The sequence below is a fragment of the Amblyomma maculatum genome, chromosome 10 (genome assembly GCF_055883805.1).
Source record: "Amblyomma maculatum isolate TAMU_Amacu chromosome 10, ASM5588380v1, whole genome shotgun sequence".
Classification (NCBI taxonomy): domain Eukaryota; kingdom Metazoa; phylum Arthropoda; class Arachnida; order Ixodida; family Ixodidae; genus Amblyomma; species Amblyomma maculatum.
In genome coordinates, this window is record NC_139353.1 from 167032760 (window position 1) to 167046722 (window position 13963).

General features: G+C 43.1%; 1 protein-coding gene across 5 annotated transcripts in view; it reads right to left on the minus strand.

Moving 5' to 3' along the window:
• The window catches only part of LOC146177871 (E3 ubiquitin-protein ligase UHRF1-like), a 209499-nt gene that overhangs the window by 150217 nt on the left and 45319 nt on the right, over positions 1-13963 (minus strand). For all 5 annotated transcript variants that reach the window (XM_084580625.1, XM_084580626.1, XM_084580623.1 and 2 more), the window contains one exon: positions 11465-11577. In XM_084580625.1, the coding sequence (XP_084436751.1) occupies positions 11465-11577 (113 nt within the window). The remainder of the gene's footprint in view (positions 1-11464; positions 11578-13963) is intronic.

Sequence of the window (13963 nt, forward strand, 5' to 3'; positions counted from 1 at the left end):
TGTATTTTCATGGTTTCCTATTGTATCTGGCGTTCAAAATGCAGACGTGAGGGTTCTTTATCACAAATAATCAAACGTGGATTGTGCCGGTACTCTTCAAAGTAGCAACACCATTTATTGTGTAAGTCATTAATCAGTAATTTAGGTAAATAATGTCAATAAGGATTCCAAACAAAACCTTTTCTGTGGAGCTCAAGGTAGCTTCCAGCAATATATATCTGGTTTCCTTTGCCTGCCTCCGAAATGTTTTTTTTTTTTTATCCCTTGGATCAAATTTGCTTAGGCAAGCAGTATATGAGTAAAAATGATGCACCTGTGAGCTACCCGTTTAAGTGAGCTCCCGTTTAAGTGAACTACCCACAAAACCAGTCAAAAGCGTATATCAGCTAACCAGCGGCCAGTGCAGCAGTCGTGGGCTTAGATCGCTTGTGTATATTATATCTAGCCATTTAAAAAAAATGAAAATGGTCGCCGAACATTCTCTTGGTAACGATTATTAGTATAAACTGTTTGCACATCGCAGAAAGCGTAGGAGCGGCAAAAAACTAGCGCGCCAGTCATATGCGGAGACAGCCGATAATCAAGCACTAATTCCTAGTGAGGGATGAAACACTGGCTGTCTCAGCCGTATTGCTGTGGAGGCGATCAAAATGCAACAGGGCACATGCTATGCAATGTATGTGCGTCTTTCATCCTAATAAACCCAAGGCAGCTGAAACTAGTCTGGAACTCATCAGTATAGTGTTTCTCATTGACCATAAATTTCGGTACATGAATCCTGGAATTTTCTACATCTTCCTAAAATAATGCGCGCGATTTTATATGCCTCGTAATAGTGTTGTAAATTTTGTTTCCTCATTGTTTTTGTGCAGGTGCCATTTGCGAAAAAGTTGGGGTGGACGATTTGGAGGCACACGCATTTATTCGCAGGTGGCTGCCTGGTTCCTGTGACAGGGGGGTGGAAGAAAAAGGCGTTATGCTGAAACCTCCCCTGGCGAACCAGGCATGCCACCTGTGAATGCAATTGCAGGGTCAGCCCCCTCATTACGCCTATGAGTGTGCCCTCCAGCTCCCTGGCCCCTTCCACTTCCCGAGAGCCCGCCCTGCCCTGACCAACCCTGCCACTGCACCGCTAACTGCTGCTGTGTGTGCCCTCAGCGCTGGCTAGTAACAACTGCCGTCTATAGTAACAATTGCAATAAATATTATCTTTTTGTGAACCATGCTCTTGTTTTGTGAATATCTACTGGTTGCTCATGAGCAACAATTTGAATTTATATGGCCACTCCTATTTGAAAGGCCATTATTGTCCCAGCAAGTTCGATGTGCTGTCGCGAATATGGCTAGAATGAAAAAGGCTGCAATTTATGGCCTGCGCAGGCAGTGCCACAAAATGTGTAATCTTGACATCATGAATGGCACATGAATGGAGTAGCCGGTGTACCCATAAACCATTGGATTAATATTGGTATCGACAATATGCGGCATGAATGGAGTAGCCAGTGCACCTGCAATGGCTAACCATTGGTATGATATTGGCATTGACAATGGGCCATCAATGGAATAGCTGGTATTAAACAAATATTGGTAATACAATGATGGTATAATGCTGGACAGTATTGGCAAGAATCATGGTGCATGAATGGAAAGTCTAATATTGTGCCTACATTGGTGGCTCCAGCTTGGTTGAACACTGGACCAATCTTGGAACGAAAGATGGGCCAAGAATGGAGAATGTAGTAAAATGCCCAAATGCCAATATCAGTCCAATATTGATGCCATTCTTTTCCAGTGATGAACCATTGTTGGACCAATGCTGGTGTGCTGCTTGGGCAAAGGCTGCCGATGCAGCTGTGGGCCTTACTCTCGTGGAGTGCTTTTTTGCCGCTAAAGGTAACGTGGAAGAAGCGCTCCACCACATCTACAGCCTGCAGAACTTGCTTTCAGCAGCGGCATTTGGCAAGAAGCAGAGTGAGATGACAGACTATTTTTCTTAAATAACACTCGATTTTACTACTAATAATGATGCTGTTTTAGTGTTTTTTGTTTAAACAGAAGTTTGTTTAATTCGAAGTGTTTTGCAGTCCCCGTGAACTTCGTATTAACGGGAGGCGACTGTATATAGTTATGCTGCTGTTATCGCGAACGTAGCTTTGAGACATTCATTTGCATCGTTACCTGAGAAAATGCCGGTAGCGCCTACGTATGAAGCAAAGCCACCGGTGTTTGAGCGCGAAAAGTGCACGAGCTGTATGATTCTGAGCAGCGAGCATTTTTCACACGAAATCATGTCCGACTGCGTTTCTATGCAGCCTAAAATGTCCAGCGGTGCAGCACCCACACCCAGCAGCGTCGTCACGGCTTCACAGCGTTTGCTTGGCGTGTAGTTGTACACAATGTCGAAAAAGGTCCGGTTTCCGCAGCGTCACGAAAGTAGGCAAAAAGTTTGCAGCATTCACAGCACCAAATGCTACTAACTTTCCGCTGTAGTGCGACCCGTGAGTGCCTGTGAATGGCAGAGCGCGCGGTGCAAGTAACGCTTGGCCGCGCGCTCCTCCGTGGTCGTCGTTAGGCCTATAGTTTGTTTCGCATCAATCAGTGGGTGGTGCTTTCGTATGGCCTGCTTAAGGGGGGACATGGCTCTTAGAATTATTTTTCCAATTTTTGACCAAATTTGATAAAACCTGTTATTCTGATTCAGTTTCTTACACTGATTTCAAATATGTAACCATTTTTCCAATTGGCCAATTAGTTCAAGAGATAACGAAATTAATTGTTCATAATTTGCAGAAACAATGAAAAAATACCCGCACCAGAAAAAATTCACATGGACACTTTGCTAGGTACTAGAAAGCATAATGAATACAATGTAAGGAGCACTTTTTTGATATAACAAATATTAGTGATGTTATAGCAGTTAAAAGTTCATGGTTTCAAATGTGGGTGCCTTCCTGCCTGATTTAGAGTAGAATTTTTTCTAGTGCGGTTTTTTCATTGCTTCTGCAAGTTATGAACAATTAATTTTCTTTGTCTCTTGAACTAATTGGTCAATTGGAGAAATAGTTACATATTTAAAATCAGTGCAAGGAACTGAATCAGAATACTAGGTGCAATAAAAAATCAGGTGCAATTCAAATAGACGACGACTTAGGAGCAGAGCTAGCGTATATGTGTACTACAAAGGTGAGCTGCGTCGCACCGCGCCGCCGGCAATGATGTCCATGAGGTTGTGAGCAAAAATTCGCTTGTATAGCAGCAATTGCTCTTATTAGCGACTCGGTACGGGTCAACGATCCCCAAGAAGAATTAATTTACATTGCTTTACGCCAGGGATTATTATTTACGGGAAAAACAAATTCTCGCACACTTTCCTGGCGCAGGTGATAGCGGGGCCGGATTCGCCGTAAAGGTGCTGGCTTGGTGCCAAGTTCGGGGGCGCGATAATAATGCGGGGAAAATTTTCAAGCAAATGTTTTGAAGCGCTAAAAGCAAATTTAAACAGGTTCGAATCGGAATTCTTAGGCCAGCTATTGTAAATATAACCAAAACATTACTTTCAAGCAGAACTTACCCTTGTTACAAAAGTACAGGGTCGCCAAAAGCACAAATTGCTAAAGCACTTTATTTACTGCACGCAGCCTCATCATCACTCCCCGCGTTCCATGGTATTTATTTATTTATTTATTTATTTATATACCCTAAAGGCCCTTTCAGGCATTACATAGGGGGGGAGGAGTCACATGAACAAAGTTGGTTATAACAGGCACATAAGTAACAATTGCACTTAAGGATCAGAGAGGAGAGAAAAAAAAAAAGTCATTCAGGTCGCTATTTTTCCTTTTTTTTTTATACAGTAGTTATATGACCTGAGCAATTTTACATGCACTGAAGAAACGAGGTATGCGCGCGCTTAATACCAAGCAGTAGGCTGAAATAAACAAGAAATAACACAGCACTACACATCAAGGAAAAAAAGTAATGAGCATCGCAAAATATTATTAAGAAAGTTAAGTCAGTTTAACATTCAATTCCCTCCAAAGCCTTGAGGAATGAACTATGGTCAGGTAGGGTAGCGACATCTGCTGGCAAACTGTTCCATTGCAAAATAGCAAGTAGCAGTGGTGAATATTTAAACAGATTTGTACGCGCATGTACGGGGTTGATTTTAAATGGATGGTCTACGCGAGCAGATATGTGGGAGGCAGGCCGAAGGAACGTTTTTCGAAAGTCTGATGAACCATGGTATAGTTTGTGCATAAAAGATAGGCGGGCATTTCGTCGCCTAGTCTCAAGGGGCAATAAATTAAATCGTTGCTTGATACTGTTTACGCTAGTTGGGTAGGAATAATCGTAGGCAATAAACCTGGCTGCTTTACTCTGTAGAGATTCAATGGAGTTTGCTAAGTAAGCTTGATGAGGGTGCCAAATGATGGATGCATATTCAAGCTGAGACCTGACAAGTGTTGTATAGGCTAGGAGTTTCGTTTTTTCATTAGCTTGATAGAGAGTGCGTTTTAGAAAGCCTAATGTTCTAGCGGCCTTGTTGATAATGTGTTCAATGTGAGTATTCCAAGTAAGGTCAGAAGATAAATGTACTCCTAGGTATTTAATGGATGACACATGTTCAATGGCATCGTTACCAATGAAATAGGTATGAAGGACAACGCGTCGCCTTTTAGTAAACGTTTGAGCTTTAGTTTTGTCAGTATTTATTTGCATTAGCCCCGTTGTACACCAGTCAGAAATAACGTTTAAGTCATCCTGTAAGATAATGTGGTCACGAGGGCTTTTAATTGGACGGTAAATGACACAATCGTCTGCAAACAAACGAATACTAGAGGCAATGTTAAAATGTAGGTCATTTATGTACATGAGAAAAAGAATCGGTCCTAAGACAGAACCCTGAGGTACACCCGATTTCACCGAGACAGGAGCAGAGGCATTTTTGTTAATGATGACAGATTGAGAGCGATCACTTAAAAAATCCTTGATCCAGTCAATGACGCCAGGGGATAAATTCATTGCATTAAGTTTATGGATTAGGCGGAAGTGAGGAACGCGATCGAAGGCCTTAGCGAAATCAATAAAGATGGCGTCAATGGGATGAGTCGAATGAACAGAATGGTGAAGATCAGTGACCAACTCAAACAGCTGCGATTCGCAGGAACGTCCACGTTGAAACCCGTGCTGATTAGAAAAGATGAGCTTAGAATTTACAAGGTACTGCATGATTTGAGATGCTATAATGTGCTCAAGGAGCTTACATGAAACGCAAGTGAGCGAAATAAGCCTGTAATTGTGAAGTGAATTTTTGTTTCCAGACTTAAAGACAGGAATGACATGAGCAGTTTTCCAATCCTTAGGCAATTTGCCTGTGTCAAGGGAGTACTGGAACAGCCTGCACAGCAGTGGTCCGGAGATATGTTTGGTTAGTTTTAACAGTTTTGTGGAAATTCCATCGGGTCCGGGACTAGAATTCGAAGGCAAACGGTCAATGGCACACTCTACCCCATGACAGGAAACAGTGATATCATTCATGGAGTGACCAACAGATTCCAGAATGCCCGTGTCGGAAAAAGACTCTTCGTCAGTAAAAACAGTACTAAAATACACATTGAATTGATTCGCCAAAAGAGTTTCGTCGATAGGCATGCCATCTGTATCTAAACCCGGGAGAGCGCTAGATGAATTTGGTTTTACAACCTTCCGAAATTTCTTCGGATCATTCCGCATCATGTTGGCAATTTCAGTATTAAAGAAAGCATCTTTAGCTTCTTTTATCTGTCTTTTCACGAGAAGAGACTGCGCATGATAAGCCTCCCAGCGCTGCTCCGAGTCCGAGACAGCTGCATGCCTGTATAGGCGTTTCTTTTTGCGTATACTGCGCCTAATGATTGTCGTGAACCATGGGTTACGATGACAAGGGGCTATTTCTAACACAGGTACACATTCGTTCTGACATTCTAGAAGTTTATCACGAAGCAATACCCAGTTGTCATTGATCGACCGATTCTCGAATTTATCGAGATAAAAAGACGAGAAATCGACCAGCATTGTCGTCATATTTTCAGCGTCTGCCCGTCTGTAATCATATACCTTTTTTCTTTACACGGTCGCATTTCTCGACTTCGAGGGAGAGATTAACATGAACGGCAAGATGATCACTTATTTTATGAGTAACCATTGTTGCCGAATGCGCAGGGTGGGTCGTGAAAAACAGGTCTAAAACAGCAGTGTCACGAGTTGGCGAAGTCACAACTTGTTGTAAGCAAAAAAAGTGAGCTATATCAAGCATTTTTATACATTCACTTTTATTTGTACACTCACTGAGGACAGTGTTTGAAGTCCAGTTGATGCCGGGATAATTAAAATCGCCTGCCAGAACTAGCACAGCATTTGGGAACAACGACTGAACTTTAGCGATAGTATCATGAAGACTATCCGTGAAGTTAGAACTGGAGTTAGGCGGCCTGTAGCAGACGCCAACTAAGATTTTCTTAAAGCCCAGACCGATATTCACCCATAACATTTCCAGCTCTGAATCAACATCGACCATAGTAGATGGTACCGAATGTGACACTGCGATCATAACACCGCCTCCTTTGGCGCCAATGCGATCTTTTCTATAAATTGTGAATGCATTTGAAAAAGAAAGTTCCGAGTCTGAGATGCTTGGGTTAAGCCATGTTTCTGTCCCCAAAATAACATTTGCATCGCACGTGTCAATTAGAGACAGCAAGTCATCCTGTTTTGGTAGAAGGCTGCGGAAATTGGCAAGAAGGAATGATAACGGACCGAGTTTGCTAACCGAGTTGGTTCTGAAATGACTTTTCTTGATGAACATTAGGACAGCGTTGGCTTTGCTTAAGTTCTACGACATGGTCACAGGACGCGTCATATCTGTAGATGCTGCCGTTTAGTTTTAGTTTGTTATAAGAAAAACTGTACTTTCCTTCATCTTTATTTGCCTTCGCGAAATCTCTCAACTTTTTCCGTGTGAGTTGAACTTTCGGTGAAAAATCTTCCTCTATCCATACTTTTGGCGCAGATATATCTTTCAGTTTGTGGGCATGTCCTAAAATAGCATTCCTGCTTTTGTAGTTCAGAAACTTAACAATGATAGGGCGGCGAGATACAGAATTATACTTCCCGATACGATGGGCCCGTTCAATTTCACCAGCATCCACCTTCAAGTGGGTACGAAAAAACGTTCTAACAATATTTTCTGTCTCATCCCAGGTTTCTGATGCAGACTCAGGTAAACCTTTAATTATTAAGTTGTTCCTGCGAATTCGGTTGTTCAGATCATCAACCACACCAGCCAAACCTTCACTAGCTTGTTTTACGTTCATGTCTGATCTAAGGACACTTATATCAACGCTCATAATGGTCACAGCAGACCATACAGTTCTACTCTTGATCAGAGAGTTGATCCGAGTCCGTATCGACACTGCAATCGCTATCTCCAGTAGCGCACTAAGCAGAACTCGTTGACGCCGAAGTGCCTGCTGGCAGCGTGGTTGCTATGCTGTAGCCCGTACTTGAAAGCTTTCAGCTTAAAAGCAGCTGTACAACTTGAGTATCGCCCCACCGTGATGCGGCACCAAGAACACGGTAGAAGGTGGAACAAAGCAATTAACACGAATGGAACGAAAGAACAATCAACGCGATGCGGACACCTCACAAAATGGCGACGACTACGGCATTATGAAGGTAAAAAAAAAAAAAAAGAGACGAGCATAACCGATGATGATCTACCCGAACGCGCTATCGCCGCCTGGTAGCGCGTGCACACAACGAGGCCAGCTAGGTGCAGTAGCACTCCAAAGATGGCGCTTGTTACTACTAGCAGACGACTCTCGCGGTGGTAATATTGGTGGTGCTATGATTATGCAAGGAAAAAAAAAATCATATTTTCGGCGCCCAATGTTGGGGGTGCGAGCATTATGCAAGTAAATACAGTATTCAAGTGTACACATCGTTTTTAGTTGGCGACAGTTTAAATCTCTTGCCTACTAAAAGAAACACTCGTGAAATTAGGATAAACATTTCAAAACATGGTAACTTCAAAAAATGTATGAGTGATATCATATGTGAGTGCCTTGCTGTCGAGACTACACACTCGCCTGCCCGACAAAGTGTAGTGAGTTCGCCAAACTCACTCTGCACCGAGTGTGTTCGGCAGCGAGTTTCATTAAAGTTCGTCGTGTGACACGATGCAAATGACACTAAAGGTGAGCGCACTCGTTGAAAGTGACATTAAACTTGCTCGTCTGACCGAGGTATTAGCTATAAACATCACACTGGTTGCTTTAGTATCGGCCGATTACAAAACACATCATGATCGAGTCACATCGGCTGTCTGCATCCACTCGCATCAGGTGCACGATAGAAAGCTCTTAGCTTCCGGTTTGTTGCACTCGGTTTATCTTAAAATGAACTAATAAACAGGTAAAATTTCCTGCTGCAGACTGTGAAGAAATAGCAAAAAATGCTGTAAAACTTTCAGCAGCAACTTTGGTATCGCTGCAGCAGCATTATTACAAAGACCAGAATGCACCACGCCAGCTGCAGCGTAACGAAACTCCTAGTGAAATCAGTCTATAAACACTTGTACTGAAAAGCAGTGACCTATTAAAGTCTGAAAGGCTATAAAATATAGTATACTATACTTTCTGCAATTTCGTTTGTTTTCATCGATATTTGCCTGCCCTTAGTGAGGAGTAGACCTTTTTTGTGTTCTCCATCCTGCTTGAATCTAAAACGAAGTCTGTAGCACTGTGTGACAGAAATAAGCAGCAACCGGCAGCAACAATGAGGACCTAAGCCACCGTTCCAACAAGCTTAACTTCGGAGTTTTCAACATGTTTACCGTTGCATAAGTGCAGAGGTTGATGAGTCAAACGAACTGATTTAGACAGCATTCTGGACCAACTCAATGGCATTCAGCAGTGTTTCAAGTGAACTGTGATGGGCGGACTAGCGCGAGCCCATAACAAGGTTGGGTAACGTGAAACACGAAAGATTTTCTTATTGCTGACAATGCTGGGCAAACCCTAGCTAGGAGGGACGGAAGAATCTCTCATTACAGTATCACAGCACATCACCAACAGCAACTGCAGCACACCCTCGAGTAGACACAAATTCAGCCTTTTTAAGCCATCAATCTGAATTCTCCTTTTTTGCACGGAAGAAAAGGACTCCTTTTAAGGGGGGACTCAGGTCTTTGCAACCGAAAATCGGTCAAAAAATCGGATTTTCAATCTTCTCGTTTTCGCGATTATGAGATCCTTCCGCTGCTATCTCCGAAGTTTCGTTGAAAAATATCGCCTAATTTGCACATTACAGCGTTCCAAAAACGAGAATCTGCGCGTGTGGCCCTTTAAACTGAGGTCAAATCGTGCCGAATTTCGATCTCCCGCAGTTCGAGAAATATGCGATCCGCGAGCATAATCTTGGTGTGGTTCGAAAGATCGCGATTCAGGCCATTTCTATATCTCGGTTGGCGACCATGAGCGAGCCCACCGAAGCGGAAAAACAAAGGAACAAAATTGCGTGAAGCACGCCCTGCTATTGGACTCCCACCGCACGTGAACAAAATGGCGAGCTTCGGTTGGCTGGCGGCGTCAACTGCTCGCAGTCCGGCGCCATTTTGAAAAGGTCTCTCCTTTAGGCCTAAGTCGGGCTAGCGCCACTCGCTCATCGTAACCATAACGCGAAATGCGCTTCGTTATTAGCCTAAAAAAAGTAGTGAGAGGAGATAAACACGCCGGGGAGGCTGCATCGCCGCATCTGGTTATTTGCAATCAATGACGAAGCGCCAACGCTTCGCGTCGATTCTGCAATGGCCTGATAACGGCGTAGCATAGCCGGTCGTGCTCAGTGCGATAGCGAGGAGCGGCACGATCTGCCGCGTACGGAATCGTGATGGTGCAGATGAGCAAGTGCAGCTTTCAACGTCGGGATAGATCGCCCTGTGAGGCAGTGCCGCGACCAGCCGCAACGGCAGTCGCGAAGCAGCGTCCCGCGACACGTGGAACACAGAGAAGAAGACTGCGCAGAATCCCAAATCTTGTCAAAATAAACTTTCGCCTGAATGCTACGCGGTGCAAGACGAGCAATGGGTGCTTATCACTAGTTGCAGGCTGACTGCGTTTACAGCATGAACGTGAGAATGGCGATCGCGCGCCAGAACTTAGCACCAACTTTTGCGGAGGTCACGATGCAAACGCACTCGTCTTGGTGGCGGCCTCCAGAGCATGCATTTCGTTCGCCGGCAATTTTATTCGTTCGAGGGCAATTATATCGGTGGTAAATGATGCACTGACATCGAAAGCCGGTCAGAATCCACTTTAATGAGTTACTGTTAGCTGCATATTCATATAGCGTGTTGCACAATTAGAGGTGCGATGTAGAATGCTTCTCCCAGTTAAACCGCGGAATCCTCGCACTTCAAATTTTGCACAGAAATGGTATTTTGTTGCTAGTACTTTTTAATACCAAATTTGTTTGGGGTACTTGCCTGATTCAATCAAAAGAAGTCAGATGTTCCCATCTTACGCAGTGGCGACGACGCCAGACGAGCTGCTGCCCCTGCAATGGTACTGGTGGCGCCACCTCATGCTGCTTACAACAACTCAAACGTTCTGCTAAAAACGTTCTTCCCCTCTTTTGCTGCTACAGAGTTTCTGCTACAGACGCCAGACGAGCTGCTGCCCCTGCAATGGTACTGGTGGCGCCACCTCATGCTGCTTACAACAACTCAAACGTTCTGCTAAAAACGTTCTTCCCCTCTTTTGCTGCTACGAAATACGCTTCGTTATAACCAATTTAGTGTCAAATTTTCAGTTTTTCATTTCGTTATACAGATAGAACTCCTATAGAAATAAAGCACAGCCAACCAAACTTTGCTTTTACTTCGTTATATCCGATAATTCGCTGTATCCGTGTTTGTTATAACGAGGTTCGACTGTACCGGCGTTACTGTCCACTTCCCACGTAATTATGAAATTGTGAGGCTTATATTGAACTACCTCAGACATTTTATGCAGTGAGTCATGATTTCTATACTTTATTTTCACCATCCAACGCACGTACGAGTGTTTTTCTAATGCTGAGTGTGACATCACCAATTAGTCAACTGGGACATCATTTCTGACCGTGAAAACAGTTTTGGTTTCGATTTGCTGTTTTTCCCTTTTAAAGATGCTTCTAATTGGAATTTCGGAAAATGGTTTTTCAGGACGTACCGAGGAATGTAATTCAACCAATAACACAAAATGATGAAAAAACCACCGGAGTTGCCCTTTAAGGGCTGTAAAGATTTCTCCCGAGCTGCTAAAAAGATTCAGCAGTACACAAACAGAGGACGAATGTCTGAGGTTTGGAATCAGCCTCAAGTGAGCAGGCAAACTTTATAATTATGTCTGGCGAACAAAAGTCTGATGCCTGTGGTGGTACTCACGCTTTTCAAGGGACTGTTCTGTGTTTTCTGCGCCACCAGCAACATGCGTCTCAATCGCAAGCAGCTCATCGCAGAACATGAGGCGGCAGTTTTCCAGAGGTGCCTTTGATGCCCTGCGCAATTCAAAAGCAGAAGCTCAGCAACAAACAACAGCCCATGTGGCAAACAAAGCACCATCTTTTTGTGGGAACTGGAGTTTAGCTCGCCCCCACAATCCTCACGATTGAAAGCACATTACTGTGCTAAGGATATGCGCGCATCCCGTTCCTTGTGTGGTTAGTCGTTATTTCTAACGTGGTGCAGTAACATTCTTTTAATCATGAGCCAGTACCAACTAGCCCAACTGGCTGCTTCCTCCCACAATCCTCTCAGCAGACTCCATCTTCCTTGCTCAGTTACGATAGTTACAACCTTACAGCAAGCCTCTGCCTGCGAGTGCAAGATGCAATGCATGCACCACACAGGCACAGCAGAAAGGTTATCGTTGGTGTTGGGCTGAATGGTATTCTAATGTACAAGGGGTTTAATGTCTCAATGTGACATTGGTTATAAGGGGCGTTGTAGTGGAGGGCTCTGGATTAATTTTGGCCGCTCCATTACAGCAACAGGCACAACCTCCAGCACAGGATTGTGGCCACCGCAGTGGTGATTTAATTCTGTATCCTTAAGCTCAGCAGCTCAATGCAACCGCCAAAGTAGAGTGGGACAAGCTATAGGGATAAGCCCTTCTATGACCAATATATTTTTTATTTATTTATTTATTGATACTGCAATCCCAGTGTTGGGATTTTAGCAGGGTGGGAATACAAACTATGTAGTTTACAAAACAGGCAAAAAATAAACAATAATTACTGTGCAAGTTGAAGCTCTTCTGAACAATTAATAATAAAACCAAACATATACAACACAGCAGTGAAATAACAAAAGCAATGCAAAGAAACTAGGTGATATGTTGCGAGAACAACGTCAGTGATGGCTGCAGCACTTCATTGTTAGTGAGGTTATTCCAATCGGAAATAGTTCGTGGAAGGAATGAGTATTTAAAGCAGTTATTTCGAACGCGAAAAGGAGTTAAAGTTAGCTGGTGTCGTTGTCGGGTTGCGTATCCGACAACGACACCTCAACCCTGAACTCAGAACTTTCTGTAGCTCTACAGCGAAGACTAGACAGGAAAGGAAAGACGACAAGCTTTTGTCTCAGGCATTCATGATGGTAACACAGGAAGTGACAGGAACACATATATTTAAAGGCCATAGCCTCATCGAGGCTGCAGTATGTACAAATAAATAAATTTAAAACAACTTCAATATCAGTCTAAGAGACAGGAGCACTCCATACAAAAATCAGGCCATATCAAAGTAGCATAAGTGCATTTTTGTTTTCATTCTTTCCGCGCTCAATTTCAGATTGGAATTTACTTCCGGATGAGGTCGTATGTGCGCCCAATTTTTCACCTGCCATCGAGAGCATTATTACAGGCAGTATACTTTATTGTGAAACTAGTCACAAATGTTTGTTGGGTGTGTCTTTTATGCTTGGCATTGAATGTGCTTCCACTCTTTTTTATTTTTATCATTTTTTTAGGACTGATTGTATGCTTTCACTTCTGCTTTTCTGCTTGTTTTATGTTTGCCACTAACCCCCCTATGATAATGTCCAATAGGTGCTGTAGGTATTTGTAATAAATAAATAAATGTGAAGAATGAGCTACCTAGACCCCACTGAGTCCACATCAAACTCTCGAGCTCTCTCCTTCACCACAACTCCAAACAACAGATGGCAGTGACAAAAACCCGCATCCTTCCCTTTCCGCTTCTGCTACAAAAGCCACAAAAGCTGTTCGCGAGTACACTTGGTTTACGACTTATTTATTTGTTTATTTATTCTTAAACCCCCAGCGCTACATGTGGCATTACAGTGCGGGGGTACAATCCTAAAAAACGTAAGAAAAAAAAAAACAAAAAAATAGTTACAAAGATGATGCAAACACTTCATTGTCAGATATATGAGCAGGATGAAGACAGGGCACGTTCCATTCTCGAACAGTGTGTGGAAAAAACGACATTTAAACAGGTCGGTTCTGGCTCTGAATTCACATACTTTATAATCGTGATCAATTCTCTCAGATCTATAGTGTGGACAGAAAATGTACTTGTCCCTGGGAATAGCAGTTCTTTGGTGATATATATTGTGAAATAATTTTGGCCTCAGTTTCCTTCTTCTAACTTCAAGTGGTTCCCATTGTATATTCTGTTTTAAGCTGGTCATGCTAGTTTGTTTACTATAATTTCCTGAAACATAGCGGGTAGCTAAGTTCTGAACTCTTTCTAATTTGAGCTTATCAACATTTGTCGGGGGATCCCATACAGTACATGCATATTCCAGCACGGACCTAATATAAGTTTTAAAAAGTAGACCTCTAGAATCCTGCGGAAACATTCTTGTGTTACAACGCAGAAAACCCAACATTTTGCAAGCTTTCTCAGAAAGATAGTCAAC